Source organism: Protomyctophum parallelum (genome assembly GCF_964188405.1).
Source record: "Protomyctophum parallelum genome assembly, chromosome: 23".
NCBI lineage: Eukaryota > Metazoa > Chordata > Actinopteri > Myctophiformes > Myctophidae > Protomyctophum > Protomyctophum parallelum.
The window spans coordinates 13,572,753-13,598,334 of NC_139715.1; the positions used below are offsets into that span (position 1 = coordinate 13,572,753).

General features: G+C 47.1%; 1 protein-coding gene across 1 annotated transcript; it reads left to right on the top strand.

Moving 5' to 3' along the window:
- Positions 1 to 23,098: 23,098 nt before the first annotated feature.
- Positions 23,099 to 24,346, top strand: LOC310853899 (putative E3 ubiquitin-protein ligase UBR7; the record flags this gene model as incomplete). Its single annotated transcript, XM_083758370.1, has 1 exon — positions 23,099 to 24,346. One exon carries the CDS (start codon positions 23,099 to 23,101, stop codon positions 24,344 to 24,346), a length of 1,248 nt encoding a protein of 415 aa, XP_083614496.1.
- Positions 24,347 to 25,582: the final 1,236 nt, after the last annotated feature.

Genomic DNA, 25,582 nt, shown 5'->3' on the forward strand with positions numbered 1-25,582 from the left:
GAATAACACGAGTGAGTGAGTGAGTGAGTGAGTGAGTGAGTGAGTGAGTGAGTGAGTGAGTGAGTGAGTGAGTGAGTGAGTGAGTGAGTGCGTGCGTGCGTGCGTGCGTGCGTGCGTGCGTGCGTGCGTGCGTGCGTGCGTGCGTGCGTGCGTGCGTGCGTGCGTGCGTGCGTGCGTGCGTGCGTGCGTGCGTGCGTGCACTATGTGTGAATGCACGTGGCTGCACATGCATGCATGTGCAGTGTTGGCATCTGGACTAATGCGCTGGTCTGCCCAACTAAATGAAAGTAACACTTTGATTGCTACAGCATCGGTGGTGGTGTTACATAACCACTTTAAATTAAATGTTATATTAAACCCCTTTTGTTCCACATCAATGTCTATTAAGAACAACAAGAACATCAAGGACATCAAGTGCACACCTGGGAAAAGAAACAAATACTAATGAATGATCCATATAACATCTTGTCGTGTACCCTGTATCTTGTCGGCCACTTAAAAGAGGATAAAGAAAGTGCACACGCAGCTCGCAAAATGCGATGATTGAATCGCTGTGTGTGTGAAGTACTTAATAACTTTTTCCAACCAAGGTTAGTTGGTTCCATCACATTTGCATAGCAAGTCCCAGTATCTCATAACTCCTTTTAACAGGCTTTTAATCAGCTTCCGTTCTAATCCGACGACACTGGGATAATTTCAGTACGATGCCCCAGGAAAAATGGAGCCCTGGCCAGGACATGTGGACCACAATGATTATTTTGTCCTGAGGGAAGGCCCACAAAATGTCACCAAATGATATTTTCTTGGATGTGTGCATGGCTTTGTTATATCACACATTAGAGGCCTCTTTAGAGTGCATTTGATACAGTGAAACACAGGCGCTATAGCTAGTTTCCTAAGTTCCATTTCGATGTGCCAAAAAGCCATTTCGTTTTATAATGTGCATAATCGGGTGAAACGTTGATGAACAATCTGTTTGCACTGGCTGAACAGATATATTTTCCCTTTTTCCAATTACTGATTGTGGTGTTAGCAGAGAGGAACTATTCATTCCTCTGAACGTGTGGATATACCGAAGAGTTGGGGATGCACGCTCTCGCCTAATTTGTATGCTGAGCAATGATGAGACATTCTAAGCCTGTTTTGAATTCCATATCTCACTCCCCGAGTCTCATCCTCCCTAACTCAGTGTGAATCCACTACGGCCACCCAGCTCATACATTTTAAAACAAATATTCACTTCAGACTCTGACTTATAGTCTTTCCCAATCATGAGACATGAAAATGAGCAATGTGTTTTCATTTGGTGTATGATGACACAAATAGAGATGTACCATTTTTCCCTACTAATACCAATACTGATTCCAACTTGTGTATCGGTCGATATCGAGTACCGAATCCGATACCAGTGTGTTAAGAAAATCTCATATTTTTCTTTCTTTCCTTCAGTTACAATGAGTTGCAATTATAATTTAGCAACTTATAGTTTTGCACCTTCTTTGTGTATAGTGGCTCAAATTCAACTAAGACAGAGCAGTTATTGCTTGACACACAAAACACACAAAGAACGAAAGCATATTTTTCAAACGAAAGACACACCACTTTGGTCACATTTGGGTGTCAGTAGACTGGAACCCACATGCTTTCTATGGCATACAGTAGGCAGTTCCCGGCAGCCTGCCGGAGGAAACTAGACAAAGCTGCACTACATGAGACTAATTCATTTGAGCGACAGAGAGAGAGAGAGGAGTGTGTGTGTGTACGTGAGTGCATTGCGTCAATTTAACAAAGGTGCGTATGTCAAATTGAAGTGGACTCGGCCCCAGACTTCTTTTTCTCCCTGGAAATAAAAACGTCTGGGTTTCAGAGGCTAGGGGTCTCAAAAGTGAATTAATTTAGCTGCAGAGATGGTAAGCTGACGTCCACACAGTATCCCCGTCCCTGCATGTTATATGAAGTTTAACATCTCAATATACTGCTCGGAGCAAGAACTTGGAATGTAACAGAACGGATATTTTGGGAGCAGGGGGATATAAAACAGAATAGAAAATATGACATATAATGCTGACAAGCACCACACAGTGCCAGGGGTATACTGTAAGTTACATGAGGGCCATCAGAGGGGAGATGAAACCACAAAGGTTTATAGCTGTGTGGTGCCTCTGGAGGTACTGTATACACTGCACTCCAGCACTTTTAGATTTAACTCATTTAGGCTTGACGTTTTCTTGAAAACCCCTATGTTTCTATGTCAGTAGTTCCCAAAAATGTCATGTCAAGGACCCCAGAAAATATATGTAATTGGCCGCCGACATCCATCTGAAAATATGTTGTTCCAGGGACCCCCCCCAGAAGCAAAGATGTGAGTTAAAAACTTTGGCTCTAGAAAAAATACATACCGGTATTCAAAGATATGCGCCACATTTTCACGTTTTTTTCAAAAATAGCAGATCTACAAGCTCATAGCGCCGCACCGCGCTATGAGCTTGTAGATCTGCTATTTTCTAACACAATGCTTAAAACACCAAAAGGGGTTCCCGCCCAAAATGGGTTAACATATCCAAGGATTTATAACAATAATAGCATCAGCAGAACTGTGCATCTACAACTTGGTCCGGTAATGCTACAAAGTCTATGTGTGCCAAAGTAAGTGCCACAAATGCATTAGTAAAAGCACATAAAATGCACCATATATATATATATTTCTAATATATATATATATATATATGTCCTTATATTAATTGTATTACATTTAGAAAGAGCCAGCCGAGAGAGCTCTGTAACTGCCATATATTCTTAATGCTTTCATTTTTAAAGCCTAATTATATTCCTGTGGCTTTTCAGAGAGAGAGAGAGAGAGAGAGAGAGAGAGAGAGAGAGAGAGATCCTTGTTTTATGTTAAATAATTATGATACAAGGCTTTAAAATTGTATTTCTATACTTTTCATTTTTGTTTTCTGTCCATTCATTTGCAGCACATTGAGTTTACTGTGCATGCAAATGTCTAAATTAAATAGCGTGTGTGCGGTGGTGATTTCCATAATATTCCCATTACACACTAAAAATGGTGTTAATACAAATCAAATGTGTAATGCGTTATTAAAAAAAAAGTGGAGCTGAAATGCCTAGTAAAAGCTGTTTGTCAGTGTATCGTATATGGAAAAAATAAACAGTACAGTACAGTACAGTACAGTACAGTACAGTACAGTACAGTACAGTACAGTACAGTACAGTACAGTACAGTACAGTACAGTACAGTACAGTACAGTACACCCACTGTGATATTGATTGTTTGCTCAAAAGCCCCCGGAGGAAGGATGACCTCGACCTAATTCGGCAGCTGATACTTAAGGTGCTGACTGCTGAGCGTTAGCAGCTGTACACCTTGGGACTCCTACTGACAGAGGGTTGACCTTTAACCCATTCTGACCGGGCACCCATTTTGGTGTTAGCGTCATGTTATGCTTTATCTATTGAAAAATAGCAGATCTACAAGCTCATATCGCGCCACCGAGTGGCGCGATACGAGCTTGTAGGTCTGCTATTTTTGAAAAATCGAAGAACGACTGACATTTTCAGAATCTGATCTCAGGTCAGAATGGGTTCATCAGACCAGTGTGTGTCCGGCGGAAACCTCGTATGAATCTGATCTCAGGTCAGAATGGGTTAATGACAACAACACAGAACCATATTCACAAAGTGCCAGCAGCGGAACATACTGTATATACTGTATATACCTCCTATATATACGGAGGCTGAGACGCACGGAAAATACATGAATAAATGAATAAAATATTGTTATTACACACTATACCCATATCCTGTACTGTGATTCTGACCCTTTGCATGTGCTAAATGCTCATTTACACATGAGGCAGGTCAATATAGGGGCCAATCCCCCCCTCCCGGAGGAGGCCTATTCATCCGGGGATATTAAATGTCCTTGTGGTGATGTTGCGGCAAAACATCACAGCCGCAGGCATGACACACATGAGCTATGAGTAGACTAATGTCACACACTGGTACTTTTAATTTCTCTCTCACAGAGACGCACGCACTTGCACGCACGCCACACATGCACAACAACACACGCGCGCACACACACAGCTTTTCGATCCAGTCTCAAACTAATCCACAAATGTTAATAGTTTTGACAGGAGTGCTTACAAAGCCTCAGCGGAAAACGCAGGGCTTTTGGTGCTGACAATGACCAAAAAGACATCTGTCTCACAGACATCAAATTGCAAATTTCTTCGCCTCGGGTACAACAGTATAACCTATTTTGACCTGAGATAAGATTCTAAAATCTTCTACATCCTGACAGTTTTCTGAAAAAGCTATGTTTCTATGTCAGTCGTTCTTCGATTTTTCAAAAGTAGCAGACCTACAAGCTCGTAGCGCCCTACGAGCTTGTAGATCTGCTATTTTTCAATAGCTAAAGCATAACATAATGCTAACGCCAAAAGGGGTTCCCGCCCAGAATAAGGAAGAGATGAGGCGTACAGCTGCGGGGTCACAGTTGAAGCATGCAGCAGTGGGCTGACTACCCGTTTAAAGAGCTCCCAAAATGACCATTTCTTAGATTAAAAAAAAAAAAAAAAAATTGTGATACGTAGGAAGCAACGCCATAGTACAATTTGCTTTCTGCTGTTTCTGTATGTCCAGATTTCCGGGCAGAAAATAAATATTTGGTGCTACAAATTAGCTCGATATCAAGTGTTCGATTTCTGCGACATGACACAGGGCATATCTAATTCATATTTACGCTTGTTACATATAGATTTGTATTAGAGATCGTGGTTTCCATTTCCCTGCTCTTTCTGACGAGTATAGAGAGACAGACAGCAGCCAGCAGCAGGCTCCGTCGCCGAGTAGACCGGTTCACTTCCGTGTTCTCGAAATGTGATCTTTTTTACACCTGCAACAGCTATTTTTTATTTATTTGTAGAATTCGCATTTCCTCCGAGTCCACACACAGGTGGACAGCTTTTCTGTGGCGTCGATACAGAATATGATATGCACGCTCCACCCCACCCCCTCTCCCCTCCCCCACAACAACGGATAACCACGCCCACTTTAGATGTTTCTTTTCATATCTGAATTCTGATCAATAAAAAAATGACGGGGGGGGGGGGGGGCGACCCTGTAAAAGCGTAAAGAGAAGACACTATTGTGAAGGTGTTCACTATTATTGTGTAATCTAAGATGGAATGAATTGTATAATATATTGCTCTTATAGCACATGCCTTCACTCGTCTAAATGGAAATGATTCATCTTCGGAACCAACTAACTGGACACAATTTTGTGAAGAGTTGTGAAGGCATGCAGTGCCAATGCACACCTCTAGCTCTGCGCCAACTCTCTCGCCACACTGTTGGGGGGGGGGGGGGGGGAGAGAGAGAGAGAGAAGAGGAGAGAGGAGAGAGAGACGAGAGAGAGAGAGAGAGAGAGAGAGAGAGAGAGAGAGAGAGAGGAGAGAGGAGAGAGAGAGAGAGTTCCCCTCAGACAAAATGTAATTAACTTGAAGACTTGCAAGCTAAATTCCTCATTTTCTTTGTGGTAATAAAAAAAAAGGCAGTGGGTGTGTGTGATGAATTATCACCCATGGTATTTGTTGCTATTAGTATTATTCAGCCTTGGGCAGACCTAAATCTTCTATACAGTATCTCGCAGATATATCCGTTGGCTATGCACACTCAACCCCACTGATAGAAAAGATTCTTCAATGTCACCTGCTGGCAACTTCTCCAGTCTATACTGACACGTGAGTGATCTGCTTAGTGCTTCAAGGTCATCCCTCTCCCCCCCCCCCCCCCCCCCCCCCCCCCCACCCCCTCTCCCTCCCCATCCACCCCTCCCCCCTCTTTCTCTCTCTCTCTCTCTCTCTCTCTCGTACATGTCTTTGCCACCAGCCTCTCTCACTCGCACGCACGCACTATCCCCAGTGCCAATTTGTTCCGATATCTTGGCAAGGACATGGTAAGGCTGACTCATCTACAATTGAGCCGTCATCTATGTCTGCAGCTTGTGTGTGTGCGTGAGTGCGTGCGTGCGTGCGTGCGTGAAGAGCCCTGTGGGAATATATTGCTCAAGAAAGCTTAGCTGGTTACATACACAACAAGTATACTGAGGTTTAAGAACACAGAGATATACTGCTACGCACCACAGAAGGATTGAAAGCCCTGCATGGGTTTCAGCACACTGGCCACTCGGCAGGATGCATCCAGATGTTGGGTTTCAGCACACTGGCCACTCGGCAGGATGCATCCAGATGTTGGGTTTCAGCACACTGGCCACTCGGCAGGATGCATCCAGATGTTGGGTTTCAGCACACTGGCCACTCGGCAGGATGCATCCAGATGTTGGGTTTCAGCACACTGGCCACTCGGCAGGATGCATCCAGATGTTGGGTTTCAGCACACTGGCCCACTCGGCAGGATGCATCCAGATGTTGGGTTTCAGCCACACTGGCCACTCGGCAGGATGCATCCAGATGTTGGGTTTCAGCACACTGGCCACTCGGCAGGATGCATCCAGATGTCGGAGAGACGGCTCCACCCTCCACATTTGAAATATGTACTTATGTCCACATAATCAGAAGTACAAAAGGACATAAACACTGCCGGTGTAGTTAATAGGAATACAGCCTGTTACAATGTGCCTATATAAGGCGGGACATGTTACTTACAATGATTCATAACTAGTCAGATCTGGCTCAGAATATAAGCTATATTTCAACTGGTGAAGACGTAAAGATCATCCATTTGGGCTGTGATCTGGCCTAGTCCTGAACACCCTGAACGTCACCGGAGGACGTCGTCATGACGTCATCATTACGTCATTTGGCTTGCTGGGGACAAAAATGAGAGACAGTACGGTCCGTCCGCAGCAGGGAGACACGCAGTCTTCCCTTGTTGTGCCCATAGAGGCGACATCTGGCATCAGTCAGTGGAAGTTGGTGTTCAAGTCCACAAACAGTCATAGTTGCTCTTACAGAGATACTGGGGTCAGATATAATATCCTCTGAGAAAGCCACAGCCTCAGAGTTAGACGACCCCACCCGCTCCAAGGTAACTTCGGCCCAACAGCCCAGATCATTTAGACCACACACCGAAGCCGGAGGAGCGACTGTCCAGCTTTCCACTTACGACGTTTTAGGTCCAAGAACAGATTAGAACGTGCAAGAAGCTCTCTTACATTCTAGTCACAATTGTTCAACATATTCAAGAGATGGGAGAGCCTCAGCTATACCCATTCTAAGTTGGGAACACCCAGACCACCCTCACGTTTACCGTGAAATAAGATGTCACGTGTTGTGTGCACGTTTTGACCATTCCATTTGTATCAGTCAAATCACATATAGTGACTTCAGTGTACATTAATGGACAAAAGATGTTGCACCTTGGCCAATGCCATTACTCTGACGGGCTCCAGTTTCATAATAAGTGGCAGGGGCGATTAAATGAAGTCTGCTGGAGTACTGCTCAGAAAAGAATTCATCGACCGTGATCTTTTCATTCACCTGCCACATTAAACTTCTGTCTCGTGACATGAACTTTAGGGGGTTTATTGCACATTGTGAAGTCAGGTATTGTATCTGTTTTAGAGGTACGAGGTACGACACACACACACACACACACACACACACACACACACACACACACACACACACACACACACACACACACACACACACACACACACACACACACACACACACACACACACACACACACACACACACACACACACACACACACACACACACACACACACACACGTCTAAAAATGTCTTGTGGGAGCATCTGGGCAACAGACAGGCCTATTAGCCCACAGGCCCTCGCAGTGCCAAAATAACAACGGCAGCATATGTCTGCGTAATAATTGCATTAATGTTGTACAGTCCTCTCTGCGGGGTGTCTGTGGTTGACGTCAGAGATCTGGCCTGGAAACCATAAAAGTGACACAGGCATGCAGCAATATCCATATATGGGCATACCAACAGACAACGGGTATCGCATAATCGGATGGGGTGTGCTTACATTTCATTAACATTCCCTGGAAACAATATATCTACTATTATTTCCAATTCAATGCCAGGTAGCCATGTACATTGCACAGACACAGACACAGACACACCATTTGCTATGCACGCACACTGCACGCTGCGCAACACAGAAACATCCAAATCCCTTACACTGCACATGTAAACATCCCAATGCACGTAATGAGGCATGCACGCACGTATGCACGCCACACACACACACACACACACACACACACACACACACAAACAGACACACACACACACACACACACACACACTCTCTGCCTGGTGGACATTCATTAGGATGCAGGGGTAATGTGGTATAAGGGATGACGTGGTTTCAGCCAGTGTTGTTTTCGTCGACTAAAACTAAGACGAAAAATGTTCGTCGTCTACCTTTTTTCACTGACAAAAACTAAATGGAAACTAAATTAATTGAAAAGTAAGCTATGATGACTAAAACTAAGACTTTAAAATAAAAACTAGACTAAAATGTTAGGAAGGGACTAGTGGACGAGAGATCCAGTATAAGTCATTTTACACTCGGTTGCATGCTGAAAATAGCAGATTGTAAAAGTGTAAAATCAGCCATTACGGTGGCATCAAGGCCAGCCAAAATACATTTCAGTCGACTAAATCAACTGCAGATTTAGTCGACTAAAATCGGATGACGTCTAGCCGACAAAAACTAGACTAAACACTAAAACATTCCAGGTGACTAAAATGCGACTGAAACTAAATTTAAACTATTCAAGAGACTATGACTAAAAGTATATCATCAAAATTTGCTGCCAAAAAACAAGGCTGAGATTTCAGCAACGGAGGAGAGCTGGCAGAGCCGTTGCCCTGCTGCTGAATTCAAGATAAGCCAAACACCTTGAGAGGCCAGATTAGAAAGCCAGCCATGCTGTGCGAGTCTGGACCAGAGTATAGCCAAAGTTTGCACGCCTGTGGATTGGGTGTGTGTGTGTGTGTGGATACAGCGCGTACGCACTGTACTGTGTCATGCTTGTTATATTAGGGGCACGTGTTGAGTATTAGATCGCATGTGACGTGCACGTGTGCGAGAGAGGAATGCTTATCAACGCGTTGCAGCTGTGTAACTTTTTTTTTACAAGGATACATCATGCAGCCATAATCCTGTATAAACGTTTGAGAACATGATTTATACATACACAGGATAATATGAATTATTTAAGCTTATAAGATAATCCGTCCTTTAAGTCAAGTGCCGGCACCATAACTTCCATGCGGCACAAAATGTCAGTGTCCTGTCCGTGGGCAGAACACTTCAGCTCTGTGCTCACACTCATGTCACTCTACATGCAGGTTGGTGACATCACGCACTCCAATGGGATCTATGCACACACGCCATTTTGGAAAGAACTTGGGCCCCTTCCTAACTTACTTCACAGGTGTTACTGATGATACTATAATGAAGGCTCTGTTCCATTTTGGTTTAAAGGTCCATTTGTTTCCATTTGTACACGCTCAGAGTTATGGGGATCCTTGAAATTAAAACGTTTGAGAACCACTGCACACTAAATGGAACAGAGCCTTATTAGTTTCATTGGTAACACCTGTGAAGGAAGTATAGGGAAGCGGCCCAGAAGTAGGAAGGCAGAGCTACCAACCTGCACACATTTTGTGTACCAACCATGCAATTCTAGGTGTATAGACACCTAGAATTGCGTGGTTGGTACACAAAATGTGTGCAGGTTGGTAGCTCTGCGAAGGGTTCTGTGTGCATATAGCCCAATGTGGAAGAATAACCATATACTCCACCATTTATTATAAGTCTGCCTGTCTCTTGTTAATTGAAAGATTTGACCAGTAAGTTGGTCAGTAATGAAAAAAACAAGAATTAATTTCAGTGATATAATGGTCAGGTGAAAGAAGCGCTGTCTCCGTTGTGTTCTCCCCCATATTAATCTGGTCATCCCAGCTACCAAGATGTTAAAAGTAAAAATATTTAGGACGACCGTTGAGCCGATTCTACTCTATGGCTTCGAGACATTGACACTTTAAAGGAAATTAGAGAAACGGTTGGATGGCACTTACACCCGCCTTCTAATGAGAGCGCAAAATCTGTCTTGGAAGAGCCACCCATAAACTAATCTAATATACGGCAACCTTCCCCGTGTTTCTTCACTAGTCCGATCCAGAAGAACACAGTTTGCCGGCCACCGCTACAGAGCTGACAATGAGGTTATATCTTCCCTTCTTCTCTGGAGTCCTGCCTCAAAGCAGACCAGAGGTAGAAAACTGTCGTTCCCTGATGTCATCGCTAGGGACATATGCATCAATAAGCAGGAACTGGGGATGGCAATGAAGGACCGGAAAGTCTGGCGTGACATTGTGGAATCCATGATCTCGACCGCGGTTGAAAAATGATGATTAGTAGTATTATTATTGTTTCATTAGTAATGTGTATGTTTGTGTGCATGTCACAACCTTGTGCTTTGTGGCCGTTTGCGTGTGCTGTCTCCGTTGTGTTCATGTTGTCACCTGACCAGAAATAAAATAAAATAAAGTATAGTGTCTAGCAAAGCATTGTGGTCCTGTGCTCTGTGGGCAGTAGTTAACCAAAGCACTGCTTGGGTTAAGGGTTTTGAGTCCCATGGGTGCATGACAGTGTTTGTACCAACAGTCAGACACCATGCTGAATACTCTGCAGCGCACAGCCTAAACAGAAACATCTAGCCAATGTTTTATTCACTCCAGTGAGTGTGTGTAGTCACTGTACTGGCATGAGTGTACAAAATCTTTGACAGACATATCCCAATGTGTGTGCGTGTGTGTGTGTGTGTGTGTGTGTGTGTGTGTGTGTGTGTGTAACCCTAACCGGGTTTCTGAATGGCGGTGTTTCTGAATGGCGGTGTTTCGGAATGGGGGTCTGTCACCTGTAAGGTAATGTTATGTATTATGTATGAATTGGTCTCCTGAGGTAAACTGCTCCTGTGAAATGGCTCCCAGCCCTTGTGTGTCGTGTGTGTGTGTGTGTGTGTTTGTTTGTGCGTGCGTGCGTGCGTGCGTGCGCGCATGCTGCCTAAAGGTATTTTCAGATGGAGAGCGACACAACTCCTGCATTCTGGCTTTGAATACACAGACAATCTCTCCGCAAGTATAAACGGCAGGTGATTTATGCCTGCTTTAGGCTGTGTTGTATCAAAGCATTGTCCTGTGCGTTGCGTAGAAAAAACAGTTGACCACAATCCAGCTCTTGCCGCGCATGGGCATGAGCTGGATGTATGTGCGTCAAACAAGCAGGAACGTGACAGTTTCACAAGAGTGCATCCGCCTGTCAGTTTGCCCGCACCTCCCCATCTACCAGAATCTCATTGAAAATTAATTATACTACTAGGCGCATCAGTCGTTTCCCGTGTGAAAAGAAAAGTGTACGTGCACGTATGCGTGCTTGTGGGAGAGAGTGCTCGTGTCTGAATGATGATTGATTTGGTGATTCCGGCTTGTGCACCGCGTTTACTCTACGCACGTGGAGGAACAGAAATTCAGTCTCCATGCCCTTCACTGCTCCGTCAGATGTCTTTCAAGACGGATCACCCACCCTCCCTCAAAAAGGTCGCATTTTCTAAGATGTATTGTATACTATAGTATTAAGGAAAGCATTGCATTTGCATTAACATATTTGACAAGATGCTTATAGAGCGCCAAAGTCCTGACGTCATTCAGTGCTCATCCCCTCGATTCCCCATGTTCACGGAAGTATAGGCCTAATTTCTCGATGGAGAATAACATGGGGTGATCTTAATATCGTTTGCTATAAGCATTGTGGTCCAAAAATAAACAAGCTGTCTCTGCGTTAACTTCCAGGCAAGATCTAATTCATGGACACTTAAAGGGAAACTTAGTTAGTTAGTTAATAGTTATTGGCGTGGCCTCCTTTACTTATAGCTGAGACTCTGGACCTTCCAGATCTGCCAAGATCTAATTCACACCTAATCTAATTCTTAATTCAACACTTAAGTGCATGTTCCTCCATTCATAATGTCCCTTAAGTTGTTACAGCACTAAAGTGTCCTCTGAATGCAGTGCTGACGTTTCCTATGCTGCTGCCCACAGGGGGCAGCGATGACACATTTTTAATTCACACAGTTTGGTGTGTGTGTGTGTGTGTGTGTGTGTGTGTGTGTGTGTGTGTGTGTGTGTGTGTGTGTGTGTGTGCGCGCTATTGGCTCTGAGACTTCATTACTCTGCAAACTAAACTGGGGCATGCTGAAATGCGTAAAATACTGAATTATGTATCAGATTTGCCAGAGTGTCAGTTTGGCCGAAGGGAGAGTGGCGAAAGACAGATGCATGCGCGCACGCACACACACGCACATGCACATGCGCACACACACACACACACACACACGAGTGCCACCAGATTTGTTTCTCATGGCAGGAGCCATCGCTGACACCATCTAAAAGTTGAGAGAACACACTTAGCGTTAGCACCCTAAATGTGGCCATGTATATATGCACAATATACAATGTCTGAATATAATCCTGCAATATCATGGGTAGGCTACATTATGCGAGCGCACACGCATGAGGCAAAAAAGTCGTCAGCTTGACATTTTCTACTCAACTCCCATTAGAGTTTGACAGTACTGGGAGCGGCTCGTCAAACTCCACCACAAATAAATCTTCAGACCGAGGAGGAAAACGGCAGAATCAGAGAGCTCCATCGTCTGCTCTTCATCCTCCCCTTTTTCTTCATTTCCTCTCGAGACTACTGCTGACATTTTGAGATGAAGTGTGTCACCGTCACACGAGAGGGAGACAAAGAGAGAGAGAAAGCGAGAGAGAGAGAGAGAGAGAGAGAGAGCAGATCGAGGGGAGGAGTTGACAGAGTGCGGAAATATTCAGCAGAGACGTGACTCCCAAGTCGACACATGGCAGCTCTCGTCGAGCTCCGCTGTGACCTTTTGCCCCACTGATAACGTGCCATAGAGCGCCGACGGGGATTTCCACACGTGTGGTTACAGTATAGCCACATGGCAGAACGGACGAGACAAGTTCAGGGTGATTACAGTGTATTCATCCCCGCTAAAAGATTAATTAGCACTTGTAATTATGAGCTTAAGCATTCGAGGCCCATATAGGTGGCACCACGTTGGTATGTTGGAACAATTATAGTCATAGAATGCTCACGTTGGTATGATGGAACAATTATAGTCATAGAATGCTCACGTTGGTATGTTGGAACAATTATAGTCATAGAATGCTCCTCGAAGGACCGCAGACCACAGAACACTGAATAATAGTCCACTTGCCGGAATGTGAAACCAGACATGTTGAGTACACCAAAGTTTTATGTTAGAAATGTTGAGAACTTGGATTCATTGGAAAAAAACGGCCATAGCCACTTAAATTACTAAGTGGCTATGGCCGAGACTGACACTGGTTTTCTGTTTTATAACCATATATACCGTCTATGTAGTGTTTTGGTCCAAAACCGCTAAATTGCAATTTAACCATGAAGTAACCTATATATCACAACTACATGTCTGACAATGACACACATATACGCTACATCTATGAGCCTATATATCACAACTACATGTCTGACAATGACACACATATACGCTACATCTATGAGCCAATGGGCTAACACTGGATCCGCCCTACTCCTCCCCACAATACACAGCAGTCCCCCCGTCCAGCAGTGTTGGTTTCATCGACTAATACAAATACTATGACGAAATATGTTCATTGACTATTTTTCACTGCCACTGCCACGAAGACTAAATCTAAGTCTGAATGGCTACCTACTGTACATGAAAACTAAGCTATGATGACTAAAAGTAAGACTAAATATATTTAGTCAACAAATAAAAACTAAAATGTTAGGAAGGGACAAGTGGACAAAAGATCCAGTATAAGTAAGACACAAGTCATTTTACACTCTGTTGCATGCTGAAAATAGCAGATCTACAAGCACACGCGTTGCAGCGCGACGCGTTGTGAGCTTGTAGATCGGCTATTTTCAGTGTAAAATCAGTGTAAAGTGTAAAATCAGCCATTACGACACCATCAAGTTCTGCCAAAATACATTTGAGTTGACTAAATCAACTGTAGATTTAGTCGACTAAAATCTTATGCCATTTAGTGGACTAAAACTAGACTAACACTAAATCATTTCAGTTGACTGAAAGTATGTATATGAATGTAATGCACAATCTATGTAAAGGGCCTTGGATAAAGGCGCTATATAAATGCACCATTTATCATTGTATTCAAGCCGGTGAAGTTTGTTTTAGCTTAATTAACCCTTTGAATGAAAACTCATTTTGTCCTTGTCTGTGCAAGTTGGATTCTTCAGGTTGCTATGACAATTGCCTCGGATATGACAAGAGGTAACTCTATACACTGTACCTGCACCTAACCTAACCATCCACCACCCTTAGTGCTTTTTTTGCTACAACACCAATTAATACAATCTATTTTTAAATAGATGCAAAGTTTTGCTGGGTTTGTTTATCACCGTTACATTACTATAATGTGCCGTTATTTGCAAATAGTGTTCTAATTATGAGTGCTTCTTTAGCACTAGTCTGTCCGTGCGTGCGACCCTTGGTTCATGCTAAAGAGGCTTCCCGCCTACTCTCTGTTGGCATTCTTTTTAGATAGTGTTATGATCGAGGCAAACAAAAAGACGGGATAGATTAGTTAACTTTCAAAGCACACAAAAAAAGTAATTTTGTTAAAGCTTCAAGATTCAAAGTGTCTCTTGAAGTCTGCATGGATGGATAAAACAGACCTTCATTTTTCCCTCTGCCCCTCCGGTCATTTCACAACAACAGAGGCATATAATGTGTCTCGATCTCAACACAGAATACCTCCGCTGCAAAACCCTTTGGCGTCATTTAAATATGGAGAGTTCTACTTCTACACTCTCAATAATTGAATAATGACAAAAACACTTGACAAAATTCCATCCGGTCGCATCACGGCACTCGTCTAGAATCTCTAGGTCAGGCAGAACGAAAAGGTCCAATTATGATCAGTTATAGCAGACCTGTCACACCAGGTACCGGACGTCACAGGTAACAGACCTGTCACATCAGGTACCGGACGACGTCACAGGTAACAGACCTGTCACACCAGGTACCAGACGTCACAGGTAACAGACCTGTCACACCAGGTACCGGACGTCACAGGTAACCGACCTGTCACACCAGGTACCAGACGTCACAGGTAACAGACCTGTCACACCAGGTACCGGACGTCACAGGTAAGAGACCTGTCACATCAGGTACCGGACGTCACAGGTAACAGACCTGTCACACCAGGTACCGGACGTCACAGGTAACAGACCTGTCACACCAGGTACCGGACGTCACAGGTAACAGACCTGTCACACCAGGTACCGGACGTCACAGGTAACAGACCTGTCACACCAGGTACCGGACGTCACAGGTAACAGACCTGTCACATCAGGTACCGGTGTCACAGGTAACAGACCTGTCACACCAGGTACCGGACGTCACAGGTAACAGACCTGTCACACCAGGTACCGGACGACGTCACAGGTAACAGACCTGTCACACCAGGTACCGGACGTCACAGGTAACAGACCTGTCACATCAGGTACCGGACGTCACAGGTAACAGACCTGTCACACCAGGTACCGGACGTCACAGGAAACATACCTGTCACACCAGGTACCGGACGTCACAGGTAACAGACCTGTCACATCAGGTACCGGACGTCACAGGTAACAGACCTGTCACACCAGGTACCAGACGTCACAGGTAACAGACCTGTCACACCAGGTACCGGACGTCACAGGTAACAGACCTGTCACATCAGGTACCGGACGTCACAGGTAACAGACCTGTCACACCAGGTACCGGACGTCACAGGTAACAGACCTGTCACACCAGGTACCGTCACAGGTAACAGACCTGTCACACCAGGTACCGTCACAGGTAACAGACCTGTCACACCAGGTACCGGACGTCACAGGTAACAGACCTGTCACATCAGGTACCGGACGTCACAGGTAACAGACCTGTCACATCAGGTACCGGACGTCACAGGTAGCAGACCTGTCACACCAGGTACCGGACGTCACAGGTAACAGACCTGTCACACCAGGTACCGTCACAGGTAACAGACCTGTCACACCAGGTACCGTCACAGGTAACAGACCTGTCACACCAGGTACCGTCACAGGTAACAGACCTGTCACACCAGGTACCGGACGTCACAGGTAACAGACCTGTCACACCGGGTACCAGACGTCACAGGTAACAGACCTGTCACACCAGGTACCGGACGTCACATGTAACAGACCTGTCACATCAGGTACCGGTGTCACAGGTAACAGACCTGTCACACCAGGTACCGTCACATGTAACAGACCTGTCACACCAGGTACCGGACGTCACAGGTAACAGACCTGTCACACCAGGTACCGGACGTCACAGGTAACAGACCTGTCACACCAGGTACCAGACGTCACAGGTAACAGACCTGTCACACCAGGTACCGGACGTCACAGGTAACAGACCTGTCACACCAGGTACCGGACGTCACAGGTAACAGACCTGTCACACCAGGTACCGGACGTCACAGGTAACAGACCTGTCACACCAGGTACCAGACGTCACAGGTAACAGACCTGTCACACCAGGTACCGGACGTCACAGGTAACAGACCTGTCACACCGGGTACCAGACGTCACAGGTAACAGACCTGTCACATCAGGTACCGGACGTCACAGGTAGCAGACCTGTCACACCAGGTACCGGACGTCACAGGTAACAGACCTGTCACACCAGGTACCGTCACAGGTAACAGACCTGTCACACCAGGTACCGTCACAGGTAACAGACCTGTCACACCAGGTACCGGACGTCACAGGTAACAGACCTGTCACACCGGGTACCAGACGTCACAGGTAACAGACCTGTCACACCAGGTACCGGACGTCACAGGTAACAGACCTGTCACATCAGGTACCGGACGTCACAGGTAACAGACCTGTCACATCAGGTACCGGACGTCACAGGTAGCAGACCTGTCACACCAGGTACCGGACGTCACAGGTAACAGACCTGTCACACCAGGTACCGTCACAGGTAACAGACCTGTCACACCAGGTACCGTCACAGGTAACAGACCTGTCACACCAGGTACCGTCACAGGTAACAGACCTGTCACACCAGGTACCGGACGTCACAGGTAACAGACCTGTCACACCGGGTACCAGACGTCACAGGTAACAGACCTGTCACACCAGGTACCGGACGTCACATGTAACAGACCTGTCACATCAGGTACCGGTGTCACAGGTAACAGACCTGTCACACCAGGTACCGTCACATGTAACAGACCTGTCACACCAGGTACCGGACGTCACAGGTAACAGACCTGTCACACCAGGTACCGGACGTCACAGGTAACAGACCTGTCACACCAGGTACCAGACGTCACAGGTAACAGACCTGTCACACCAGGTACCGGACGTCACAGGTAACAGACCTGTCACACCAGGTACCGGACGTCACAGGTAACAGACCTGTCACACCAGGTACCGGACGTCACAGGTAACAGACCTGTCACACCAGGTACCAGACGTCACAGGTAACAGACCTGTCACATCAGGTACCGGACGTCACAGGTAACAGACCTGTCACACCGGGTACCAGACGTCACAGGTAACAGACCTGTCACATCAGGTACCGGACGTCACAGGTAGCAGACCTGTCACACCAGGTACCGGACGTCACAGGTAACAGACCTGTCACACCAGGTACCGTCACAGGTAACAGACCTGTCACACCAGGTACCGTCACAGGTAACAGACCTGTCACACCAGGTACCGGACGTCACAGGTAACAGACCTGTCACACCGGGTACCAGACGTCACAGGTAACAGACCTGTCACACCAGGTACCGGACGTCACAGGTAACAGACCTGTCACATCAGGTACCGGACGTCACAGGTAACAGACCTGTCACATCAGGTACCGGACGTCACAGGTAGCAGACCTGTCACACCAGGTACCGGACGTCACAGGTAACAGACCTGTCACACCAGGTACCGTCACAGGTAACAGACCTGTCACACCAGGTACCGTCACAGGTAACAGACCTGTCACACCAGGTACCGTCACAGGTAACAGACCTGTCACACCAGGTACCGGACGTCACAGGTAACAGACCTGTCACACCGGGTACCAGACGTCACAGGTAACAGACCTGTCACACCAGGTACCGGACGTCACATGTAACAGACCTGTCACATCAGGTACCGGTGTCACAGGTAACAGACCTGTCACACCAGGTACCGTCACATGTAACAGACCTGTCACACCAGGTACCGGACGTCACAGGTAACAGACCTGTCACACCAGGTACCGGACGTCACAGGTAACAGACCTGTCACACCAGGTACCAGACGTCACAGGTAACAGACCTGTCACACCAGGTACCGGACGTCACAGGTAACAGACCTGTCACACCAGGTACCGGACGTCACAGGTAACAGACCTGTCACACCAGGTACCGGACGTCACAGGTAACAGACCTGTCACACCAGGTACCAGACGTCACAGGTAACAGACCTGTCACACCAGGTACCGGACGTCACAGGTAACAGACCTGTCACACCGGGTACCAGACGTCACAGGTAACAGACCTGTCACATCAGGTACCGGACGTCACAGGTAGCAGACCTGTCACACCAGGTACCGGACGTCACAGGTAACAGACCTGTCACACCAGGTACCGTCACAGGTAACAGACCTGTCACACCAGGTACCGTCACAGGTAACAGACCTGTCACACCAGGTACCGGACGTCACAGGTAACAGACCTGTCACACCGGGTACCAGACGTCACAGGTAACAGACCTGTCACACCAGGTACCGGACGTCACAGGTAACAGACCTGTCACACCGGGTACCAGACGTCACATGTAACAGACCTGTCACATCAGGTACCGGTGTCACAGGTAACAGACCTGTCACACCAGGTACCGTCACAGGTAACAGACCTGTCACACCAGGTACCAGACGTCACAGGTAACAGACCTGTCACACCAGGTACCGGACGTCACAGGTAACAGACCTGTCACACCAGGTACCGGACGTCACAGGTAACAGACCTGTCACACCAGGTACCGGACGTCACAGGTAACAGACCTGTCACACCAGGTACCAGACGTCACAGGTAACAGACCTGTCACACCAGGTACCGGACGTCACAGGTAACAGACCTGTCACACCGGGTACCAGACGTCACAGGTAACAGACCTGTCACATCAGGTACCGGACGTCACAGGTAGCAGACCTGTCACACCAGGTACCGGACGTCACAGGTAACAGACCTGTCACACCAGGTACCGTCACAGGTAACAGACCTGTCACACCAGGTACCGTCACAGGTAACAGACCTGTCACACCAGGTACCGGACGTCACAGGTAACAGACCTGTCACACCGGGTACCAGACGTCACAGGTAACAGACCTGTCACACCAGGTACCGGACGTCACAGGTAACAGACCTGTCACATCAGGTACCGGACGTCACAGGTAACAGACCTGTCACATCAGGTACCGGACGTCACAGGTAGCAGACCTGTCACACCAGGTACCGGACGTCACAGGTAACAGACCTGTCACACCAGGTACCGTCACAGGTAACAGACCTGTCACACCAGGTACCGTCACAGGTAACAGACCTGTCACACCAGGTACCGGACGTCACAGGTAACAGACCTGTCACACCGGGTACCAGACGTCACAGGTAACAGACCTGTCACACCAGGTACCGGACGTCACATGTAACAGACCTGTCACATCAGGTACCGGTGTCACAGGTAACAGACCTGTCACACCAGGTACCGTCACATGTAACAGACCTGTCACACCAGGTACCGGACGTCACAGGTAACAGACCTGTCACACCAGGTACCGGACGTCACAGGTAACAGACCTGTCACACCAGGTACCAGACGTCACAGGTAACAGACCTGTCACACCAGGTACCGGACGTCACAGGTAACAGACCTGTCACACCAGGTACCGGACGTCACAGGTAACAGACCTGTCACACCAGGTACCGGACGTCACAGGTAACAGACCTGTCACACCAGGTACCAGACGTCACAGGTAACAGACCTGTCACACCAGGTACCGGACGTCACAGGTAACAGACCTGTCACACCGGGTACCAGACGTCACAGGTAACAGACCTGTCACATCAGGTACCGGACGTCACAGGTAGCAGACCTGTCACACCAGGTACCGGACGTCACAGGTAACAGACCTGTCACACCAGGTACCGTCACAGGTAACAGACCTGTCACACCAGGTACCGTCACAGGTAACAGACCTGTCACACCAGGTACCGGACGTCACAGGTAACAGACCTGTCACACCGGGTACCAGACGTCACAGGTAACAGACCTGTCACACCAGGTACCGGACGTCACAGGTAACAGACCTGTCACACCGGGTACCAGACGTCACATGTAACAGACCTGTCACATCAGGTACCGGTGTCACAGGTAACAGACCTGTCACACCAGGTACCGTCACATGTAACAGACCTGTCACACCAGGTACCGGACGTCACAGGTAACAGACCTGTCACACCAGGTACCGGACGTCACAGGTAACAGACCTGTCACACCAGGTACCAGACGTCACAGGTAACAGACCTGCACACAGACATCGTGCAACAGGAATCCAACCAGGGTTCTGCTTCGGCAACATCCTATACATCACTGCTCTGTCAGTGTGACGCGTGCATTTGTGTGTGGTGTGTGTGTGTGTGTGTGTGTGTGTGTGTGTGTGTGTGTGTGTGTGTGTGTGAGAGAGAGAGAGAGAGAGAGAGAGAGGGAGAGAGGAATCAGCTCTGGCTTCATCCATCCTTCTCAGGGCACTGAGCCAGAGAGGAGGGGTGGATGAAGGGGAAGGCTTCAAGAGAGGAGAAACATTTCAGGGCCATGGAGGCTGACAGTGTCATTGCTTATTTAAAACCCGCAGAGACACTGGTGGACTCACTGCAACAAGAGCATCGGCGTCCCATCTAAATCACAATGAGACGATGAGGCCTAATCAATCAATTTACAGCAACGAAAAAAAGGAAAACGTGATACATAATATTGTGTCTATAGCGTTAAATAAATCTCGTCTGCTTGTGGACGACTGTGGTTGGCTGGTTTTGGCAGCCTGCCCCTCATATCCATATGAGACTATAGTCACTATACCTCCCCAGGTTGTTGCTGCAAATAGAAAGACCACGTTCACAGTTTACTTTCACAGTGCGAAAACAATCGCACTTACGAACCCGACAAATCGCGACGTGATGAGTTCCACCAGAGTGCTCATTAGACAGATATGTGCTTGTGCCTCCGAGGAGAGAAATCTCCATCAGTGCCACCATCAAAATGTGCGTAATCTGAAAGTATAAAGGTGCACTCAATAAAGGAACAATCTCCACCAGGGAGGCATACGATACGCCCCAAAATTGTACGCAGTCAAATGTCTACCGACAGCCATGAAAGCATAGTAGAGCATAGATCCCATTCCAAATGTGTATGTGGGTTTTGCGGGGCCCTGGGTGGGTATGTAGCAGTGTTGTTTTCGTCAACTAAAACCAAGACGAAAAATGTTTGTCGCCTACCTTTTTTCAAGAGATCCAGTATAAGTAAAAATGGTGCATTTATATAGCGCCTTCATCCAAGGCGCTTTACAGAGATTGTGCATTACATTCACCCATTCACACACACATTCATACACCGATGGCAGCGGAAACCATGCAAGGCACTAGCACATCGGGAGCAATTAAGGGTTCAGTGTCTTGCTCAAGGACACTTCGACAGTAACTCTGGGGGAGCCCGGGTTCGAACTGGCTACGGTTACCATCCAGGCACTCTACCCCTGAGCCACCACCGCCACAAGTCAAAGACACAAGTCATTTTACACTTCGTTGCATACTGAAAATAGCAGATCTATAAGTGCGTGCGTGCGTGCGTACGCGCATGCGTGCAGTATGACGTCAGTCAGAAGTATGTCTGGTCTGTCAGAATGACGTCAGTCAATAATTTAGGCTTAATTCAGAGCGATTTACAATAAGCAGGAACAATACAAGGTAATTGTACGTCAAATACAGAGAAATAGTAGATATGTGCAGTGAAGCGATTATACATTATAGAATGCTACGTGTGTCTAGTCTACATAAAGTTCTAAATTCTAAATCTAATAAAATGCTAAATCATAAAACTAAGTTACATAAATTCAGCCTTTGCATACACCTGTAAGGGCGTCGAGGGCTAGTGCAAGTATACAGGTCAGAAGTATACGAGTCAGAAGTATACGAGTCAGAAGTATACGAGTCAGAAGTGTGCCGTTGCACACTCTTTGGCCAGGACCGACCTAGCGGTCCGGGGAACCGGGGCTTGTAACCCTAAATTGCGGGTTCGAGTCCCAATCCTGACGACTTTGCTGTGTGTGTGTGTTCCCCCCATCTCTCATCCTGTTTCCTGTCAACATACTGCAAATCTATCAATAAGAGGCTAAAAAGGCCAAAAAGGAAGAAAAAAAACGTCAAGACGTCTGATTGACGTCTTTGTAATGGATGCCACGGGCATTAAGACGTCTCTCTCTCCCTTGGGAATTAAAAGAAATCTTAATTTTTAATTTTTTTTAATTTTTTCATCCATATTTTGAAAATTCCTCTAATCTGGTGTACAGTTGATGACATGCACATTACATGCATAATAGAATTACAAATTATTTCTTTCTTTATAATGGGAGAATTGGCACTCAGAGCCTAAACTGGTGACCACCAGGTGGCGCTGAAAGAGTAAATAAAGTGTGACGTTATACAACATCAGTCAGAAGTATCATGTCAATCAGAAGTATGACTTCAGCAGTATAACGTCATATTGATGACATCAGGGATCTCGATATATGGGCAAACACATGTGTTGGTTTCATATATGATTTTACTGAACCCTCTGGCTCTGCGTTCCCTCCGATCCCCCTCCCCGTAATCCAGATTTCTACACATGCATTGCTGTGATGTCGAAGAAGGCGGCGAAAGAAGAAACGGTTACTATGCTGGAGGTTTTAGAGAGAGACGAGGAGCTGGAAAAAGAAGCTTCGGCGGTCTTAGGAGGATCGGACCACGAGAGATGTTCCTACCCACAGGGTTACGTGAAGCGCCAGGCCTTGTACGCATGCAACACGTGCACACCAGCACACGTCGAACCAGCGGGGATCTGTCTAGCCTGCTCTTATAAGTGTCACGACGGTCACGACCTCTTTGAACTATACACCAAAAGAGACTTCCGTTGCGACTGTGGGAACAGCAGGTTCGCCGACCTGGAGTGCACACTGTATTCAGAGAAGCAGCAGTTGAACGGCACTAATAAATACAGTCACAACTTCTTTGGGTTATACTGTACCTGCAAGAGACCTTATCCGGACCCAGGAGAGCAGGTGGAAGACGAAATGTTTCAGTGCGTCGTCTGCGAGGACTGGATTCACAGCCGGCACCTGGGCTGTTCGCTTCCCGACTCCGATGAGGGGACCCGGGAGATGATCTGTGAGGTGTGCATGAACCAACAGTCTTTCCTGTGGACGTACGCTGCTGCCCACCTCGAGGAATGTTCAGCTCCCGTGAGCTCGGAGCAAGAGAGGGAGGCGAAGACGGAGAGTAGCAGAGTGAGGGTGAAGAAAAGGGAGGTGAAACAAGCCGAGAGGGGGGAGGTGAAGAAAGAGGCGACGAAGAGAAAGAAGGAGAACCGAGGCACGGCCTCGACTATCCTGCACGCCAAAGAGCAGAGTGACCGCGACGAGGTTCCCGCGTCCAAGCGAGCTCGTCGGGGGGAGGCAGCGTGCAGGCTGAAAGAGCTGAAGACCGTCGGTCGGGAAAGCGCCAAATCAGGAGCTGTGTTCTGGCCACCTGGCTGGCGATCCAAACTCTGCTCCTGCGTCTCCTGTCGGGAGATGTACTCCGCCGCCGGGGTCGGTTTCCTGTCGGACGAATCCGACACCGTCCTGGCCTACGAGAACAAAGGAAAGGACGACGATCCCCTCGGCGACCATGACCCTCTGATGGCGGCGCTGGACAGCCTGGACCGAGTTCAGCAGCTGGAAATGATCCACGAATACAACGACATGAAGACAGAGTTGAAGGAGTTCCTGCAGAGGTTCGCGGCAGACGGAGACGTCGTGACCTCCGACGACATCCGACGGTTCTTTGAGCAACAGCAGAGTCGAAAACAAAGCCGCTCCAATAACCCAGGACAGTTCTACTTCAGCTGAACATCTGGAAACATCTGGACACTGCATGCGGCCGAAAACCGGCACAGCTGAATTGTCTGTATACATGTTAACTGAACATCTGTAAGACAGTTGTACTGCAGCCATCCCAGCTGCCTTTCAGTGATTCTAGACCCGTTTGGTATACGGGACCCCATTTGACACGTTGTTTTTGTTCGAACTGAACTGTGAACTATATGAATTTGTTTTGGATTGTTGAAGTGGAACCAAAAGGGCCATCTGGGGAAGCCAACAAATCCTGCAGAAGATCCTAAGTCCTATACAGACCTATCTCATCGATCTGTGTCCCTTTCAGAACACTTTCATCCTCTGGAGAGGATGATCAGTAGCCGTACTGAGCCAGTGGGGGACACACAACTTCTGTGGGAACAGGCTGGTCTTCGTTGAAGCAGGTCAGCTTCGGTGGACCAGGTAACGCTGCTTGGACAAGAGAGCTGCTATACACTACAGGGTGTCCATCTTTATGGCATTTTAAATACACATTACACAAATGTAAACAATCATTTGCTTTACACTGAAGTAGCTTGCACAATTAAGTGTCTTTATTAATGGATGGACGGTGCACAATAACTTTTGGGCATGTTGTCATGATTAGAAATGTATAACACTAGATTTTCGCGGGCCCGCTCATTATATACGGTGGCTTGCACCGGCAAACCTGTATGTCTGCCAATGGCCGCCACAGGGACGGAGCATTGTGATTTAAGCCTAGTGGAGGGATGATTGCTCAGTGCTTCATATGACCTATAACATCAGTCAGCTATGACCTCAGTTTTCTATGATGTAGGACTCCAAGATTCAGCGTGAGCACAGCAGCCCTTTTGACATTCTAACATTTTAGGAAATGTAAGGCTGGATCCGGGTGTATTTCAGTACGATTGTTTGCCGTCATTTCTATTCCTGGGAATTGGACGTCTTCTTTTTTTTCCTCTATCAACAGGCCCAAAAGGCTGAACGACGAGGCAAAGACAGAACGAACAGATATAGCCTGGAGCACTAAGCTTTGTACTCAAGGGCTTCCGCTCACCTTTGGAAAGTGTGTATGTGCATGTGTGTGCTTGTGCATGCGTGTGTAGAGTGATGGACCTCTGGGGGTAGAGGAGGGATTTGGTGGGAGGGGAGAGACATTCAACAGTGAAGGGCGCCTATAAGTACAGACAGATGCACACTGTGGCACACACATGTGCACGATTCACGCGCAAACACACGCACACACGT